We start from the raw sequence: 19,861 nt of genomic DNA, 5'->3' as shown, positions 1-19,861 counted from the left end.
CCTCTACACACCACTGAAATAGGGAACCTGTTGCACCCAAATTAGGCATGCGCAAAAACTGATTAACCAATGTATCACGAGATAGGGTCCCCAATTTTACCAACTCCTCCCCCGTCAAGTAAAGACTGGTAGTTCCCTGGTCCCACAACCTAACCAGCCATTGGCTCAACCCCTCCCCGGGTTTTTGCCTGTTTGTCTTTGCCATTTCCGCCAACTCCTGCTGAGTGTAATCCCGTACTATCCGGGTGGCCTGGGCCGCTTGTGGGTTACCTGGCGGTCCCTTACTCTTGTTGGTCACTAGAGGACGTGCCTCAGCAACCCATTCCTCTTCATTCCCCTCATCTTCTCCCTCTGTCCATCCTGACTCCTCATCACTAGAATCCCAAATGTCCCCACTCCATGTCTTGGGGTCCCATTCCCGGGAAGCAATGAGGGCTCTAACCTTCCGAGGGTTAGGGATACACTTCTTTCTTACCCGCTTTGGGTGTTTCATTTTAGCGAAGCGAATAGCCATAGTGGCAGCCCGCTCCTTAGCCAGTTCTTCCCTCCCCCGAGCGCTTTCTAGCACCTCCTTAAGAATTGCCTGCTGGTCCTTTAAAGCAGCGATGTCCTCTAATTGCTGCTGTACCTTCCTCTGAGAGGCTTCTAATTGCTCCCAAACACTCCGGAGCGCAGTGAGTAGGACCCATCCAAGCCCCCCCACTGTCTTCTGCCCCGCACCTTTCTCTATCCCCATTAGCTGCAAACACTTAGACACAGCCATAGGGGTAGCACCTCCAAACCCAGCCATCTCAGCATCCCATGACACTGGTGGGGTCAACTGGTTCAAAATTTGAGCCACTGGTGCCCAAGCACTAGTGCTGGGCCAACCAGGGATATGGCTCTGGCCATCCTCCTGCCTAGGGCTTTTCTTCTTCCACCAGGGCATTGTCTCCAGATCCTGCTCACAGCGCCAAATGTTCTGCCAAGGGGCAGGGTTCTCCTTTTTTTGAATCTGGATCCAATAAAACACACAGATGGAAGAAGAACACAAAAAAAAAGTATGCTTTAATTTTCTAGATACAATCAGACAAACGTAGCGTACCTGACCAACGCCCAAACACAAATCTCCTCCTCTTCTGCCGCCCGGGGCTTCAAGAGAGCAGCGGGAGAGATCCCTCACACCAGAAACCCCACAGCACCCAAGACCTAGTCTGTGGCGAAGCCCCCCAATCTGTCCCCTCCATTCCCTTGCTTATATAGCTGACTTAAGTTTGATTGTTTTCACCTGGCTATCAGGCACCATTCCCGAATGGTCAGGGAATCAGGCACCTGAGTGTGGCTTGGCCAAGGTCATTGGCAGCTGAAGGTGTTCTCGACTAATTGCATCCTCCTCACAAGCAACCTTACTTTGCTAATTAGAGGAGGAAAAGGGAATAGGACATGTAACCTGACTCCTCGTGATTACAAAGATCTTCCGCGAGTTTCCACTACACCCACTTTAATGTATTTTTATGTTTTGATATTTTAATCATACAGTTGTTGGTTTTAGTTTGTTTGGGTATACAGCGGTATAAATAATTTGTATCTTACTAGATGGGCTATTGGTCTTCTCCAACAGGGCTTTTTCTAGATTTTTACGACTCAGATTTCCATCTGTTAGTTATGGGTGGGAATTTTTTAAGGGAAAAAACCCTAAACATGGAGTTCATTAAATGCTTAATATGCATTCCACCACCCCCCGAAAGCTAATGAAATATCAGCTTATTCGCGCATTTTATGACCCACCAATAAACATGGGGCAACTGATTAGCCTCTGGCTCACTTGTCTGAAAGATAAATTGAACTATGACTGAAAGAAAGTTAATACAATTTAACTGCTAATATTGCAAATGTCACTTTAATTCAGTTACGGAGCAATTAGAGTAACCACTTCTGTGCCTGCATTCAAGAGTTATAGCAATTACAACCACATGCAATTAATTTATTTTAAAAAGGCAATTTCAGGAAAGCACCCATTTGACAGTCACAATGAGGAGACCTACATTTTCTGACCTCCATGCACATATTGCTGAATTGCAGGTCTTGAGAGGCCATTCGTGCAGCTGCACAGGTGCTTGGATTTGGTATTCAGCACTTACCTTCCCCCATATTTACACAGGTCTGGAGCCCCCATCAAAGACCACCTACTGCAACCATCCCATGCTAGCAACATGATCTCTTCATTACGTAAGTGTTCTTTTTAACAGTGGTCTCCATTTGGGGAACCTGTTCTGTTCCTGTGGGATAACCAGCCTCATATAACCAAGATGCTTAAATCTAATTCATGCATGAAAGGGTTAAGACCATAGAGTAAGCTATCCTGCCAGGCTTAGCTCACCTTGGGAGGCACTAGGTAATCAAGCCATTGTTCCTCTTCAGTCTACCTGGTGAACTCAGCATGTGAAGAAGCCAAGCTGGTTGCTCCAGCTTAGCCGCATGGCTTTCACAAGCCATTCTTGAGTTCCTATTGCAAGGCATTTAAAGGATCCTTCTTCTGCCTTGAAGTTGTGCACTGTGGAATCATTGAGCAACACCACATTGTACCTTCCTCCTTCTCTAATGGAAAGCTTTAGTGAGCAAACAGCCATAGATGATGGGAGCAGTGGTGCAGTTACAACACATTAGATTGTAATGCATATTACTTCGGAATATAGTAAACACTAACTCCTCCTTAGATTGATGAATAGGAAGTTATCCCTCACATTCTAGGTCCAGTACATTTCGAGGGTATGAGACTTTTGAGAAATAATTTATCCCCAATATACTTTCAGGTTCTCCCCCACCCAAGGCACAATGGAAGCAGAGGAAAATGCTGGTGAGCTGGAGACTTTCACCATGTGCTGAAGAGGCAAGCCACTTGCTGCTTTAAACTTTTCAGCAGCACACACAACTGCGAATTCATAGAAACCTACAGTTGTGGCTGCATGGTCAGCCCTCCCACCCTGTGCTTATAAAGTGCTATCAAACTGCTGCTGAAGGAGATAAATACGGAATAAAAAGTGGTGGTCTTTAAACCAGCAAACCAGCACAGCAGTCCTAACGGAAGGTTTTTCAGGACATATTCAACACACCCCAAACTCTCTCTGATTGGAGTGTCCTGTGGATCTTTAACTCAAGCACTTGCTTTCTCAGTCTGCCTTTTAAAATAATCTGACAAGCAGTGGGCTATTATTTTTGTTTCCTTGCTGGTGTCTCTGGCAGCTTGAAGGTCTCTTTCCATCTACAGTACCAGATTTATTTTCCAAGAGCAGAAAGTTCTGACTAGATTAAAGGGCTCCCCCTCGTGGCCAGCCTGCATTTTCTTAGAACCTGTATGCTTTTTAGGGTCTTGGGCTGCACCCGCCATGTTAAAGCACCCCCCCCACAAAATAAAATAATAATAATAATAATAATAATAATAATAATAATAATAATAATAATAATAATAATAATAATATAATAATAATAATAATAATAATAATAATAATAATTTAAAAAATCATAGGAATTGCAGTTTACCTCTCAAAGAGCTACAATTCCCAGCATCCTTCCCAGGATTCTTGGGGGTGGGGAGATTGTGCTTTAAATGTCTGGTGTGGGCATAGCTCTTGTATTTTAGGAAAATCAGACCATAGGATGCAGAGCTGCACCTAAAATGGCCATTCTAAGTGGCAGCTCTCAAAAGTGAGGAGGAGGCAGCTAGGATAACTCCTTCAGTCACATTGGGACCAGCCAAAAGTGGGCTATTCCCTTCTGGAATTGCTGTGGCTGTTCCATCTTGTAGGCATTTAAAAAGATACACTAAATTCGTTATTCTCTTATTTCCACCTTCTCCACTTCTATTGGCATCATGTTTAGCAGTTTGGACAAGATTTCGTCTGTGTTATTTTTTTGTTACCCTGCTTAGACCTTTAGGCTGTTTGTGAACAATAAATTGTGATTGACTGTACTATCAGATAGCAATAATATCCAGTGCTATTGGACAGTATTCTAGAGGAGAGCAGGGTGGAAATTCAATCTGCAAGTTGGGAATCTGGATGAGAACCGACCTAATTTGCATGTCCTGAAACAATACATGAACCAAAACACAGCTTTCTTTTGGCATTCACTTTTCCAAATGTTCTGATGTAATTCTCCGGCCAAATAATGTGTACAAACATGCATGTAATAGTGATAATAGCATACAAAAAACCCTATAAAGGGAAACTGACTCCACAAGATTGTGAGCATTAGGCATACCAAAAATATGTTTTAAGAGAAACAGACTCTAAAATGAGGACAAATTTTCACCAGGACTTTAAAGAAATCCACAAAATCATATAGAAATGTGGACAACTGGACTAAAGACTGGAAAAATGAGAAACAAAAATTGACAGATTTATCCATCCCTATCTGTAGGCAGCAAAAAGGGTTTGTGTGTGTGTGTGTGGGAGAGAGAGAGAGAGAGAGAGAGAGAGAATGAAAGCATGCGTTGTAATACTCCAGAGATACCATATACTGTAAGTTGAACCCACAATGAGCAAATGTCCAAGACTTTTAAGTGGTATCATTAATTACAAAACCGACAGTTTAAAAGAAAAGAAAGAAACTTGGGATAAACAAAGAAAGCTTTAAAATGAACGTGACTGATGCTCTGACCTTTGGTTTTGGACATTCAGGGTCAAGCATGTGGCTCAGCTGGAACGATGGGAGTCCGTATGCATTTGTTGAACAGATGCCTTATGTTAACCACAGAGCAGGGCAGCTGTCTACCAGCTCCCTCTGGTACGCAGGCTGAGACCCTACCTGTCCATGGACTGTCTCGCAAAGAGGTGCATGCTCTAGTTATCTCTTGCTTGGATTACTGCAATGTGCTCTATGTGGGGCTACCTTTGAAGGTGACCTGGAAACTACAACTAATCCAGAATGCGGCAGCTAGACTGGTGACTGGGAGCGGCTGCCGAGACCACATAACACCGGTCTTGAAAGACCTACATTGGCTCCCAGTATGTTTCCGAGAACAATTCAAAGTGTTGGTGCTGACCTTTAAAGCCCTAAATGGCCTTGCTCCAGTATATCTGAAGGAGCGTCTCCACCCCCATTGTTCTGCCCAGACACTGAGGTCCAGTGCTGAGGGCCTTCTGGTGGTTCCCTTGCTGTGAGAAGCCAAGTTACAGGGAACCAGGCAGAGAGCCTTCTCGGTAGTGGCACCCGCCCTGTGGAACATCCTCCCACCAGATGTCAAAGAGAAAAACAACTACCAGACTTTTAGAAGACATCTGAAAGCAATCCTGTTTAGGGAAGCTTTTAATGTTTAATAGATTACTGTATTTTAACATTCTGTTGGAAGCTGCCCAGAGTGGCTGGGGAAACCCAGCCAGATGGGCGGGGTATAAATAAATTATTATTATTATTATTACTACTACCACAGAGAGGTACATGGAAACACACTCATTTATACCCAGTTCCTTTCAAAATTCTTTATTATTTGTCACCAGGAAACATTAGTATGAGTGATCAACAAGCAGATCAACAACTCCATTCGACAGCCATTCGAAGCTACAGTCACTTTTTTATTATTTACAGACAACCAAATACAAACCCCTATTATCCCTGTTTGTTTTGTAACTCTTTAGGAAAGAGACAGACAGAATGTCTGACTTAACTAATGGTTATGCCAAGGTTTGGAGTGGGGGCAGAACCCTTTCTGCAAACTTGCCACTTCAAACCAAAGGTGAGTAACCTATTTTTGGCCTGCAGTTGCTCTTGCCTAACCCTCCAGCAGCTGCATTCCAGTGATGGGCACAGCCAAGACAAGAGCTCGCATGGCCATTAAAACATACCAACAGGTAAGATAGCTGTGCACACGCATCAGAGATCCCCACAGCCACATAAAATATACCGGTAAACAAGATTTTCTCACTGCCTTCCTCTTGATCATTGTCCCAAATACTCCAGTCAGAACCAGCTGACTTCTCTCTACTGCAACAGTCAACGACGGATCTTCAAATAATGTCAGATGGCTTCAGCAGTTCCTTATTCAGTGGCAGCTTTCAAGAACCCCTAGACTGAATCTCACGCAGCCTGTGTTAATTTGCATCTTCAGCTGAAGAGATGCATATATGTATTTTAAGAGAAGGAAAAACACAAGGTGTTCAGATCCTTTAGTAGGGTGGAATTATTCATGATCCTCTCAACAGTAGAGATAGCTTTCCACATTAAAAAACAACAGCAACCTGAACTCAGCTTTCTTCACCTTCTCCCTGTTCCTACCCAAGCAAGGACGTGGATGTCGGAGAGCAAAAGAATTACTATGGGATTTGTTTCATAAGTGCTGGGGGTTATGTGAAAGGACAGTGAGGCATTCACTATGAAGATGCTTTGTTGCCTAATCAATGGAAGTTCCTCTCCAACAGGACCCTTATGATTTCTGCCCACAAAATGTCATGCACAATAATGGGGGGCTTAAAAAAAAATTCAAGCTGTATCCTTGCAAAATACAATTATCACCACATATACATAGTATTACTAAGTAGCACTAAGTTGCTCCCCAGCATGAATGGATGCAATTAACCTAATTGGTGGAAGGGCTGCCCAAAAAAGGACCCAAAGTCGTTTACTACAGTCATCAATGACTCACCTCTATAATATGGCATGGTCTCAATTGGTGTGTGTGTGGGGGGGGCACTTCCTGCCCTCCTTTATTCTGAAGGCCAGAAAGTTTTGGTCTCAAATCTTCAGTGGATATTTTTTGCTTCTTTACCAAGTTCTGGATACAAGGAAAACGGCACACACAAGCAAACTTACTTGTGACATATGCCTTATGTAGTTCTAGAAAGCTCACAACTTCCATTAATTTGTAGGTAATTTGTAAAGCTTCATAACTTTAATAGCAGTCGTGCTTTTATCTCTTGAAAACCTTTTTTTAAAAAAAGAAAAAGACAGTTTTCACAGGCTGCTGCCTGGCTTAACCAGAAAACACAATCCTTCATATGATATAATTATCAAACAGAGAACTTCTTTTTTGCAACGTCTCTGAAATTCTATGTATTTGTCTATATCAAAGCAGTAAGGCATAGCACTGTTGAAATGAATGTTTTTGGCATTTAGACTTCAAAGTGACACATGCTGAGAGGAAAGAAAGTAACAGCAAATTGCGAAAATGAAGAGCCAATGAGACAGCTTAGAAAATGTTCTGGGTTTAATCTACTAATAAGTTGACTAATGCAAGCACCACTAATATAAACTTACTGGTGAACTGGAGCCACTGACAAGGCTCAAAATGGAAGCCAACTCCGCAATGGGATTCAGCTCTTTAAAAAAACTTCCTAAGACGGCTTTTTTTCCACTTGACCAAACCTCTGTCCCCTTCACTCTCATATGGCCCCTTGAGAATTGCAAAGAGCGCTCTACAACCTTGAGAATCTGATCATTTTTGTCTTTAACTAGATCACATTGCTTTGTTTCTAATATACAATGCACTCTATGGAAAGGCAATGTTACCGTATGCTTCATTGCGATTCCCTATAAGATAATCATCCAAAGGATTCCTGAAAGTATAACAAAGGCATTCTGAAAACATAGCAATAGTTCCTTTGCCTTATTTTCTGCATTTGCATTATATGATGCTTTCAACAGAGGGACATTGAAATACCAAACAAGTATCTACTCCACAACAGAAGCCAGGCATCAACCTTGCTGTACAAGAAAAAAGGGCATTTCAACACATATTTTCTAAAACGTTAGGGAGCATCTTTTGAAAACCACCTATAAAGCAATCTGGACATGAAAAACCACCCGTTTTATCTTATCTGATAAACTGGGGCACTTGGAAAACAGAAAGTGACATGAATGTTGCATGTTTGATATTCATCCTGCAAGCCCATTTTCACGCTAGTAAATGCAGTCACAAAGGCTGCTGTCTAGTTTGTCAACTCCACACATTGACTTATACCATCTTGCTGGAATTACAACTGAACTGCAAACTATGGATTCAAGAGTGTTAAGGGTCACACAAAGAAGCAAATGGCTTCTAAACTTATTCCAATGGCAACAGAGTTCATGTCAGGTTTCGGCTCCTATGTATCGTGCAAGAAAAAGCAGTGTTCCCAAATTAACTTACCATTAGCATCATCAGCTACAGGCATTTTCTCCATTACTGTATCCAACAAAGTTGTTGCTTTGCAACTCACAACTTAATGTATTTCTGCCTTACCAAGCATAGTCTTCATTACAGAACAACTTAATTATCAACTATATAATTCCATCACCAAGATTTCTGAGTGATGTCTACAGTTGCCTGTCTCCCAGTTGTGTTACAGGAAAGGGAAGTTTATATACAGTTATTTAAAAATAATGCATATAGGGCTTTCCTATCCTTGGAAAGGGAGAGGCCTATTTATTTTTAAAACTGCCTTCCTCTAGCACTCCCTCATCCCCACAGCCATTTTTAAAACTGCTCGATTTGCTTTCTATTAGCTTTTTCAAATAATCATGGGGCCCTTTCCCTTCAAAAGCAGAAGGGTTTTTGTATGAGCCCCCAATTCTATCCCAGAGCGTGAAATACTGGCCATAGTTGTAATCAAAGTACAAATGGTGATCAGTGTGATGGGCGGCACCATTGATAATTTCCTTCAGTACGCCAGGAACATGATAGTCCCCGTCATGGATGGAGATTGTCCAGATATTGACGAAGACATAGAGGCCCAAATAGGTCACCTTGTGCAGGGGGAAAAGGAATGGGTAGATGTGATAAGGGACGCTTTGAAGGAAGCCATCCATTGGGTGAAAAGCATGGCTTGCAAATGGAGTTGGGATCTTCCACACGTGATGGGGCTTGTGCAAACGCTGTGGAAGAAAAGAGAGGAATTAGAAACTTAGAATAGAAACAGAAAGAGCCCAGAACACTTTCACTTTAATACAGCAACAGAAAGCATCACCTGTGCAAGGAAAGACCATTCTGAGATGCCCTGGCAGAGAGGTGGTGGATTATTTGTTTGTGTGGCTACTACAGGTATGTGAGAATCAAGCTAGGCTTTTATTTTATTGCAAAATAAGATGGCAAAGATCACAATTCTGCTACATGAACCCCTGGCCTGGCTACATTTAAAACCTAGTTCACAGTCTTTAAAAAGCCAAGTGTGGAGAGTTGATGGGTGGAAAGAGATGCAGAAAAGGGAAATGCAACTGTCAAATTGGACCACGCTTTCCATAAGGAAGAATTAATGCCTCTCTTTTTAGTTTAGTTTAGAAAAGAGAGACAACTACTATCAGGTTATCTGGTGAAAAGAGTGAAATCCATATATTACTGAGTGTTTGAAATACTTCCTTTTGTTGGGCTACATCATTTTCTTTCTCTATGCTGTTCATGATTTATACATCTTTAGTATGTCGGTCCTTGCAACCACTATGTTCTGTCCTATGTTTTGATTACACTTAAAAAAAAACCTTTTCTTTTAAAGAAAATGTTCAATTCTCTCATCATTTTTGCCACCCTTTTGGATAACTTTTCCAGCTCAATGCCTTGAGATCTAGCACCACAGTAACTGTACCCCCTTAGCAGTAGGAGAAAGGTAACTCCTTGGTTTTCTCTTCTTATTGCCATGCTGCACCACCCTCGAGGCCATATCATCCTTTGCACTTGATCCGATCAACAATGGCCTGCTGGTGCTAGTCTTTTAGTTCTCTAGCTTTTCCTGCAAGTTAAGCAAGTAGCCTCTAGGGCCAGATGCATATTCGTAAGTTTCCTACCTCAAAGTATATATTTATCACACAGCTTCACACACACCTGCCTTGAATCCTATTATTAGTGGTCTACAGTAAAGCAAGTTATGACATTGAACACTCAAACAGCACAACCCAGAAATGCTTAAGAAACAGCGCAATGCTACCTGGCTTATGACCACATAACTGATATGCTGCAGGGGAAACTATGCTAGAGAAGAGCACAATGGATGCAGGGCTTTCCTATCTCCAAAATGGCTGGTCCTTGTATTCTAGAAAAGCCTTCATGGATCAGACTGAGGTACACCTACTCTAGCATTCTATTTGCGCCAGCAGCCAGCCAGAAGCAAGGCATGAAACTGAGGGTCCTTCCCTGCTTTTTGTCTCCAGCATCTGGTAACGAGGGATATACTGCCTTGATACATGGAGAGTCCATTCACTCCCCCCTCATCTGCACATGGAATGCATGCTCCAGATTGGGTGCACTGTTCTCTAAGCATGTCTTATTATTTAACACTTTGCCATACCTTATACAAGAGCTTATGATGAAGAAATCGATGAATCCAGTAGATACACATATCAGTAAAGAAGAGGAAAGAGAGCATGCTGAGGATAACACCAAACCAACCTGGACAAAAAAAAAAGTGAGTTGTTGGTTTTTTTTTAAAATAGACTTTTAAGAATGTTTAGAATATTTCTGGATTTGTCCAATATTGGGTTATGAAAACAAAAAGTAGTTTTTATGAAATGCATTTTGAAAGAAACTTCCTTACTTGAGCCTTTGGCAATCTCAAGCAAACAGAGCTAATTAATACCGTGTTTCTCCTAAAATAAGACACCGTCTTATATTTTTTTTCGCTCAACAAAACACAGTATGGCTTATTTTCAGGGGATGTCTTATTTTAACCGTGTCGCATCGGTAAGCTGCATAGCCACGCCTCTCCAGGCTGTTTTAATGGGAGGTACCACGTCACTATGGCTTATTTTCGGGGTATGGCTTATTTTCGGGGAACGGCTTATATTTCGCCAATGCATAGAAATCCTGATATGGCTTATTTTATGGCTATGTCTTATTTTAGGAGAAACAGGGTACATTGGAAAGGATCTGAAGGCTAAAGAGATAAAACATGAAGAGCAACTCTAGCCAAACAAAGTCTGTTTACCATGGCAAGTGTAGCAGCAGCAAGACACACATTAACTCAGTGAAGTTGAGTTTATTTAAAGAAAACAAAGAAAACAACCAAGCCTCTAGACTGGAGCTCCCTGCTTTCACAACCTCTGGCTACTCTGTTGATGACTCATCTGAAACTTCAGGGTGGTTCCTCTTCTTCTGCGATGACAATTTCCCTTTCTCTTGCACCCCACCTCTCCTGCGTTCCTCTGAGGTAAAAGGAGCCAGTAAAGGCTCTGACAAACTGCTTTCAGAGAGATTTGGACTAGCCCTGGACTGAGCGCTTCCCTCAGTCTTATCTCCTGCTCTCCCAGCTGTTGGCTGCCATCCCAGTAAGACAGCTGCAGCTGCTGGCTACCTGGCTGTAACCTGACAGCAAGGTGCTCAAATAAGTACAAAGGTGCTTTAGAAACTGAATATTGACTAAACTGAAGGCACTGCTTCAGATGTTGTTGACCTACAACAGGAGCTCAGAACGTCTGGCCTGCAGACCATTCTTTGCCTTCCAGGGGGTCCAACTTGGCCACTTCTTTGCTAAACTGTTTCCCCTTGTCAATCACATGATGTCATCTGTCATCACTTGTCAATCATCTGTGGTCAACTGAATTGTTGCACCCTTGCCACAGCAACTTCGGATGCCGATTGCTCTCTCCACGGCTAAAGGGTGAGCATAATAGATAATTCTCAGACATACAAAATACTTTGCCTCACTCACACATGGCTGGCTCATGACCAACCCTGTCCTCTTGTTAAGGCTGTTGCTAAGGGTACTCTGGAAACTTCCTTCTCCTTTACTTTCTCCAGATGAGAAGTGTTTGGTACGGGATTTCATTGGAAGCCTTGTTACTTTGTAAGCAACTTTTCTCCCTACAATTTGCACTGTGTGTGTGTGTGTGTGTGTGTGTGTGCGCGCGCACACCTTTTATATGGCAGTGAGTAATATGTGGGCTGAAATGCTGTTGTAAAGCTACAGTGGAAAAACTCCCTATCCCAAGGAGGTTGCTGAGTGACTTGCCCAGGTGCCCAGAAGATGGGCTGAGTCAGAGCTGAGAAACAAACCTGAGTAACACTTCCCTTGCGTGGAGCAAGCTTGTTTTCTTCTGTTCCAAAGTGGAGGACCCAAACTAACCGATCCAATTTATAAGAAAGGAGATTCTGACTAAACATTGGGGGTAGTGGATTCTGATAAGTGCTATTTCAAAGTGGACTCCTTCAGAATATGGCAGACTCTCCATCCTTAGAGGTTTTTAAGCAGAGGTTGGATGGCTATCTGTTAGGGATGCTTCAGTTGTGATTCCTACATTGTGGTTGGTGCATTGGACTAGATCAGTGTTTTTCAACCTTTTTTGGGCAAAGGCACACTTGTTTCATGAAAAAAATCACGAGGCACACCACCATTAGAAAATGTTAAAAAAAATTGACTCTGTGCCTATATTGACTATATATAAAGTAATTCTCTTGAATTTTTCAATTTTTCCCACGGCACACCAGGCAACATCTCGCGGCACACTAGTGTGCCGTGGAACAGTGGTTGAAAAACACTGGACTAGATGACCCTTGGCGGATCCCTTCTGTATCTACAAATCCCATAAAGTCCTCCACGATAATGGCCCTCATTATTCTCCATAAAGTAGGGTTAGATGCATTTTCTTCCATGCATGTTTAAGTGTAAGGGAAGCCCACAAAAGTTGCACATCCTGGAAGAATCCTGTTGGGGAAGGAAGCAGCAGCAGCAGCCCACCTCACACTATTAGGAGAAGATCTCCTAATAATTATACCCTTATTACCTGCATGGCAGGTGAGCAAGATTCAGTAGTGGCTACTTGCCCATCTGGTGCTTCAAAGTAAATAGCAGGGTGTTTTTTGCTCTCTGTGCTGAGGTGGTCAATGTGGAGGCAGGGCTGAAATGAGGGATGCTGTAGTACAGCCTGACTGAAACTGAAAACCAAGGAGGGTGTACAATTGAAAAGCTAGCTCAAGTCTACCTGTGGTGGAAAAAAATGAGAGATCAAGTCGTGGAAGGAATTTGAAGGAGAGAAACAGTAGGTGTGGTTTTGCACTCTATCTTCTGCTGCTTTTGCACATTCAACCCCTTCCCTCCCCAAAACAAGGACAATGGGGAAATATCAGAACATGCAGAAGGCCCCAGCATCTCTAGGTAGTGCTGGGAGAGACACCTGCCTGATACCCTGGAATGCTGCTGCCAGTCTGTGCAGACAATACTGAGCTAGATGGACTAATGATCTGACTCCCTTTCATTCTAGCTTGGGCTTTAATATGCATGTCATATGTAGCAAGGTCCCATGAGAAGAAATAAATAAGAGGCCATCCTATGTACAACAAATGGTGGTTAGAAGAAATGATAAATAAGTTACATAAAGTGGACTCTTAAGATAAGGAAAGGACAGAGACTTTGACCCGATATACAGAGGAAATGCCAAGCAGTTTCCTTACCATAAGGAGAGTCTTCAATGTTATCATAGAGTTTGCTGTAGCCTCTGACTTCAGCAAAGAAGATGGCAACAGTGGGGACACTGATCCATGGCATTGATTTGAGAGTGTATTTGATTTCACGCTGCACTTGATTCTGAACACAAGAGAAGACACTTGTATAAAATAATATCCAGTACATTTACAGCATTTTAGAAAGTTTAGCACATATATTATCTCAGTAGTCATTTTAAGGCAGAGCCATATTTTTATCTGCATACTGCAGGTGAGAAGATGAAGCAGAGAGGGGATTGCCTAATGACACATGACAAAATGACATTTGAAACTGAGATTTCCTAGCTTAGTTGTTGCCAGTACAGTACACTGCTTTGAGAAGCGTGCATGTTTTAAAAAAACATAAGTATCTATTCTTCCGCAAAGCAGAAAGATAAACAGGTCGTGTTTCTTTGTGAAAGACCTTGTTAAATGGACTTATCTCAGACATATGAGGTTTACTAGACCTGGTAAGGAAAGGCAAAACCTACTCCCCATCAGGTAACAATGTTTGTGGCTGAGTTAGCTGTGAGATTCCTAGGACCCCACCTGTTACTGTTGCCTGCATTTTGCTTTAGTTACTACCCTGGGAATCTATGGTTATGGCACAATAGCTGTGAGGCCCTGCTTGTTTCCTTTCCCCCACAGAACTACTTTAACCTCACCCAAAGAGCTTTCCTTTACTAGAAGAGCTAAATCCCAAGGCTCAAACCCCAGTATCTCTTAATTAAGGAGGATATCACACATCAAAGCCTTTGAAAGACACATGCAAGAGACTTTAGAGAGCTGCTGCCAGTCAGGTAGAAACTTGTTAGGCTAGATCAGGGCTACATAATCCAGATGTTGCTGGACAACAATTCCAATTGCTGCTGGTCACGTTGAAGTCTGACAACATCTGGGAAGCCCTAAATTAGGTACCAGATAAACCAATAATCTTACTTGGAATATGAGTACTTCATGTGTTCATACTCCAGTAATCCAGATTAGTTAACACAAGCACTAGAGTCACCACCACAATCATAAGCAAGCAGGTTCAGAAAGAATAGGTGGAAAAGCCACCCTTAGAGCTCTTTAGCTCTGTGAATTGAAAAGGTGACCTCACTACATTCCATGACCCAATGAACATTTGCACAACATAGTTGGAGCGTAACAACCTTAAGCAGCATTATTAGGCCTAGAAATGCTAAGAGAAGAACATGCTTTCACTGAAATAACAAATCACACTGAAATCTAAACTGTTTACATTTCAAAATGTTAGTGTTGCAAGGCTGTTGGTTAAAACGTGACTGCATTTACTAGGGTGAAAACAAAAAAAAAACCCACCACATACAGCAGAGGCCAGTCTGTGTACAGAAATTGCAAGACACTCTGAAGCCTAGCCATAGACCACTGAAGAACTTAGAAAAGGGAAGAGCTGTGACACAGTGACTCACCTCCAAAAACTGAGGATGTTTCTTTAGCGAGTGATCAAATATGAAGTAGTAGTTGAGACTGCCAATCAGAAAATAAAGGACAAGAGCACCCACATTTGTTATGACAATAAGGCTAATAAACTGTCGAAAAGGGTTATCTTCTGGCCATGCTGCTGGATAAACATATGGCGTCAAAACGGAGTCATCTGCATATGCCAGGACAAGATCCATTGTTGTACCTGCATAAAATTGCCAGGAATTAATGGAAGGGTATACATCAAGCCACAGTGAAGAAACAAGAATGGTAATATCGACAGATAGGTTTTTCTAAAAATAGGCTACAATGCTGCAAATAAAAAGCTTGTATTCCTCAAAACACCGAGTTGACAAGGACACCGAGTTGATGAGTTCCCATATGTTTAGTGAACTAATAATATACAATGATCTAACAGAATGCCAGCATGGCTAATGAGCAGAGTCAAGGAAGTAAAAAAAAAGCTTTACTTGTTCAAATAAAAATAAGGAATACAATAAATATTATTTGGAAAAAAAAAACAAATAAAAATAAGAAGGAACACATAACGTGGCCTTCACTCTGGAAAGTATCCTACCAACTTTTGGCACTCTTAATAAACCATAGCTCCCATATTTATTTGGGGGGAAAGACAGCTATGACCGTTTGAAGCAGGCTTCCTCAAACTCAGCCCTCCAGATGCTTTTGGCCTACAACTCCCATGATCCCTAGCTAGCAGGACCAGTGATCAGGGATAATGGGAATTGTGGTCTCAAAACATCTGAAGGGCCGAGTTTGAGGAAGCCTAGGAAGTGAATTTATATTGTGATGCCCATGTGGTGCAATGGCTAGCGTCAGACTAGGATCTGAAATTGCCCATGAGACATCTGAAGGCAGCCCTGTTTAGGGAAGTTTTTAATAACTGATGTTTTAATGTATTTTTAATCTTTTGTTGGAAGCCGCCCAGAGTGGCTGGGGAAACCCAGCCAGATGGGCGAGGTATAAATAATAATAATATATTATTACTATTATTATTATTAGGGACATTGGGCCAGCCACACACTCTCAGCCTAACCTAACCCCACAGGGCTGTTGCAAGGAGAAGATGGGGGGAAACATACATGCCACCTTGAGCTTCTCGGAGAAAAAGGTGGGCTATACATGTAATAAATAACTAAAGCATGTTTTAAATGTATGGCCTGAGTAAGAGGCAGCTTCCCCCAAAACAGAGAGCTTTGAGGACAAGCTACAGAACCTGTCAATTTGTTCCTGCTGTTTCAAAAAGAGCTCCTGCAATTAAAAAGCCACCATGATTCCCAACTCCTTCATGAATCACTGCCTTGTCGTGGCGAAGGGGCTTGAATAACTCAGAGAAGCTATGAGCTATGCCATGCAGGGCCACTCAAGATGGACAGGTCATAGTGGATAGTTTTGACTAAATGTGATCCACCTGGAGCAGGAACTGGCAAGCCACTCCAGTATCCCTGCCAAGAAAACTCCATAGACAAAGACAACAGGCATATAAAAGTTATGACGCAGGAAGATGAGCCCCTCAGGTAGGAAGGCATCCAACATGCTACTGAGGAAGAGCAGAGGACAAGTGCAAGTAGATTCAGAGCTGATGAAGTGGCTGGGCCAAAGCCGAAAGGTCGCTCAGTTGCGGATATGCCTGGAAGCGAAAGGAAAGTCCAATGCTATAAAGAAAAATATTGCATAGGAACCTGGAATGTAAGAACCATGAACCTTGGTAAACTGGATGTGGTCAAAAATGAGATTGCAAGAATAAATATTGACATCCTGGGCATCAGTGAACTAAAATGGACGGGAATGGGTGAATTCAGTTTGGATGATCATTATCTACTACTGTACTGTGGGCAAGAATCCCGTAAAAGAAATGGAGTGGCCCTCATAGTCAACAAAAGAGTGGTGAAAGCTGTACTGGGATGCATTCTCAAAAATGATAGAATGATCTCAATACGAATCCAAGGCAGAACTTTTAACATCACAGTAATCCAAGTTTATGCACCAACTACCAGTGCTGAAGAAACTGAAATTGACCAATTCTATGAAGACTTACAACACCTTCTAGAAATGACACCAAAAAAGGATGTTCTTCTCATTATAAGGGATTGGAATGCTAAAGTAGGGAGTCAAGAGATAAAAGGAGCAACTGGCAAGTTTGGCCTTGGAGTTCAAAACGAAGCAGGGCAAAGACTAATAGAGTTCTGTCAAGAGAACAAGCTGGTCACCATAAACACACGTTTCCAACAACACAAGAGATGACTCTACACATGGACATCACCAGATGGACAGCATCGAAATCAGATTGATTATATTCTCTACAGCCAAAGATGGAGAAAATTTATACAGTCAGCCAAAACAAGACCTGGAGCTGACTGTGGCTCAGATCATCAGCTTCTTATAGCAAAATTCCAACTTAAACTGAAGAAAGTAGGAAAAACCACTGGGCCAGTAAGATACAATCTAAATCAAATCCCTTATGAATACACAGTGGAAGTGAGGAACAGGTTTAAGGATTTAGATTTGGTGGACAGAGTGCCTGAAGAACTATGGATGGAGGCTTGTAACATTATACAGGAGGCAGCGGAGGAGAGAAGGCAAGCAAAATCCGAGGGAGACAGTGAAATATACAGGAAACTGAATGCAGATTTCCAAAAAATAGCAAGGAGAGACAACATGGCCTTCTTAAACGAGCAATGCAAAGAAATAGAGGAAAATAACAGAATGGGAAAAACCAGAGATCTGTTCAAGAAAACTGGAGATATGAAAGGAAAATTTCATACAAAGATTACCACAATAAAGGACAAAAATGGAAAGGACCTAACAGAAGCATAAGACATCAAGAAGAGGTGGCAAGAATACACAGAGGAATTATACCAGAAAGATATGGAGGTCTCGTACACCCCAGGTAGTGTGGTTGCTGACCTTGAGCCAGACATCCTGGAGAGTGAAGTCAAATGGGCCTTAGAAAGCACTGCTAATAACAAGGCCAGTGGAAGTGATGATATTCCAGCTGAACTATTTAAAATTTTAAAAGATGATGCTGTTAAGGTGCTACACTCAATATGCCAACAAGTTTGGAAAACTCAGCAGAGGCCAGAGGATTGGAGAAGATCAGTCTACATCCCAATCCCAAATAAGGGCAGTGCCAAAGAATGCTCCAACTACCACACAATTGCACTCATTTCACACGCTAGCAAGGTTATGCTTAAAATTCTACAAGGCAGGCTTAAGCAGTATGTGGACTGAGAACTCCCAGAAGTGCAAGCTGGATTTTGAAGGGGCAGAGGAACCAGAGACCAAATTGCAAACATGTGCTGGATTATGGAGAAAGCTAAAGAGTTCCAGAAAAAAATCTACTTCTGCTTCATTGACTAAGCAAAAGTATTTGACTGTGTCGACCACAGCAAACTATGGCAAGTTCTTAAAGAAATGGGAGTGCCTGATCACCTCATCTGTCTCCTGACAAATCTCTATTTGGGACAAGAAGCTACAGTTAGAATGGGATATGGAATAACTGATTGGTTCAAAATTGAGAAAGGAGTACGACAAGGCTGTATATTGTCTCCCTGCTTATTTAACTTATATGCAGAATTCATCATGCGAAAGGCTGGACTGGATGAATCCCAAGACGGAATTAAGATTGCCACAAGAAATATCAACAACCTCAGATATGCTGATGACACAACCTTGATGGCAGAAAGTGAGGAGGAATTAAAGAACCTTTTAATGAGGGTGAAAGAGGAGAGTGCAAAATATGGTCTGAAGCTCAACATCAAGAAAACTAAGATCATGGACACTGGTCCCATCACCTCCTGTCAAATACCTGTAGAAGGGGAAGAAATGGAGGCAGTGAGAGATTTTACTTTCTTGGGTTCCATGATCACTGCAGATGGTGAACGCAGTCACGAAATTAGAAGACGCCTGCTTCTTGGGAGAAAAGCAATGACAAACCTAGACAGCATCTTAAAAAGCAGAGACATCACCTTGCCAACAAAGGTCCGTATAGTTAAAGTTATGGTTTTCCCAGTAGTGATGTATGGAAGTGAGAGCTGGACCATAAAGAAGGCTGATCGCCGAAGAATTGATGCTTTTGAATTATGGTGCTGGAGGAGACTCTTGAGAGTCCCATGGACTGCAAGAAGATCAAACCTATCCATTCTTAAAGAAATCAGCCCTGAGTGCTCACTAGAAGGACAGATCCTGAAGCTGAGGCTCCAATACTTTGGCCACTTCATGAAAGAGAAAACTCCCTGGAAAAGGCCCTGATGTTGGGAAAGATTGAGGGCACAAGGAGAAGGGGACGAGAGGACGAGATGGTTGGACAGTGTTCTCAAAGCTACCAACATGAGTCTGACCAAACTGCGGGAGGCAGTGGAAGACAGGAGTGCCTGGCGTGCTCTGGTCCATGGGGTCACGAAGAGTCGGACACGACTAAACAGCAACATGATACCCAAAGAGATTGAATTTTAAGCTTCGCAAATAACTGCATCCTACTTACCCAAAGGGGGCTTGCGCACAGGAGGAAGACCAGAAGGTGGACTAGTGGGGGGCGACACCCTGTTGCATTCTGGAAACCGCACCCCTCCCCTCGCCCGGCTTATGTCCTTCGAGCCGAGGGAGGCCCCTCGCCCTCCACAGGTGTTTCCTCTGCCTGCCTGCCTGATCCTGCGGCGGCGCCTCCTTCCTCTTGCTCCGCCAAAAGCGCCGCGCAGGTCGAAATCCAACTCTCTCCCGATGTGACGTCTGAGCAGGTAAGAGGTGGGCGTGGCCGCTCCGGATAGCGGACCAATGGCTGAGGAGGAAAAGAGCCAGCGGCTCGGTGGGTGAGAGGGGGCGGCCCAAGAGAAGGAAGCGCTAGCCTGATGGGACGTCAGCGCCTCTGCCCAGGAGTCGCGCGACGCTGGCCTGTTGTGTGATGACACCGGCGCGTGGCTCAAGGTACGGCGTCGGATTGGACGGGTCTCCAGAGAGGGGCGGGGCAGTTGGAGAAAAGAGGAGGCCGCGAGCGAATGAGCGGGCCGGACGTCGAAAGAGGGCAGAGCTAGGCGTGTCGTG

The 19,861-nt window shown here is 42.9% G+C and overlaps 1 protein-coding gene across 1 annotated transcript; it reads right to left on the bottom strand.

The window, feature by feature from the left end:
- Positions 1-5,444: 5,444 nt before the first annotated feature.
- On the bottom strand, positions 5,445-19,477 carry SC5D (sterol-C5-desaturase). The gene is made up of 5 exons (XM_033171618.1): positions 19,305-19,477; positions 14,791-15,008; positions 13,328-13,460; positions 10,230-10,330; positions 5,445-8,826 (listed from the first exon to the last, which is right to left on the bottom strand). Exons 2-5 carry the CDS (start codon positions 14,998-15,000, stop codon positions 8,374-8,376), a joined length of 897 nt encoding a protein of 298 aa, XP_033027509.1. The 5' UTR covers positions 15,001-15,008; positions 19,305-19,477; the 3' UTR covers positions 5,445-8,373.
- Between the last annotated feature and the right edge of the window lie 384 nt (positions 19,478-19,861).

The sequence above is a fragment of the Lacerta agilis genome, chromosome 15 (assembly GCF_009819535.1).
Source record: "Lacerta agilis isolate rLacAgi1 chromosome 15, rLacAgi1.pri, whole genome shotgun sequence".
NCBI classification, from domain to species: Eukaryota; Metazoa; Chordata; class Lepidosauria; order Squamata; family Lacertidae; genus Lacerta; species Lacerta agilis.
This window is presented reverse-complemented; position numbering and strand designations above follow the sequence as displayed.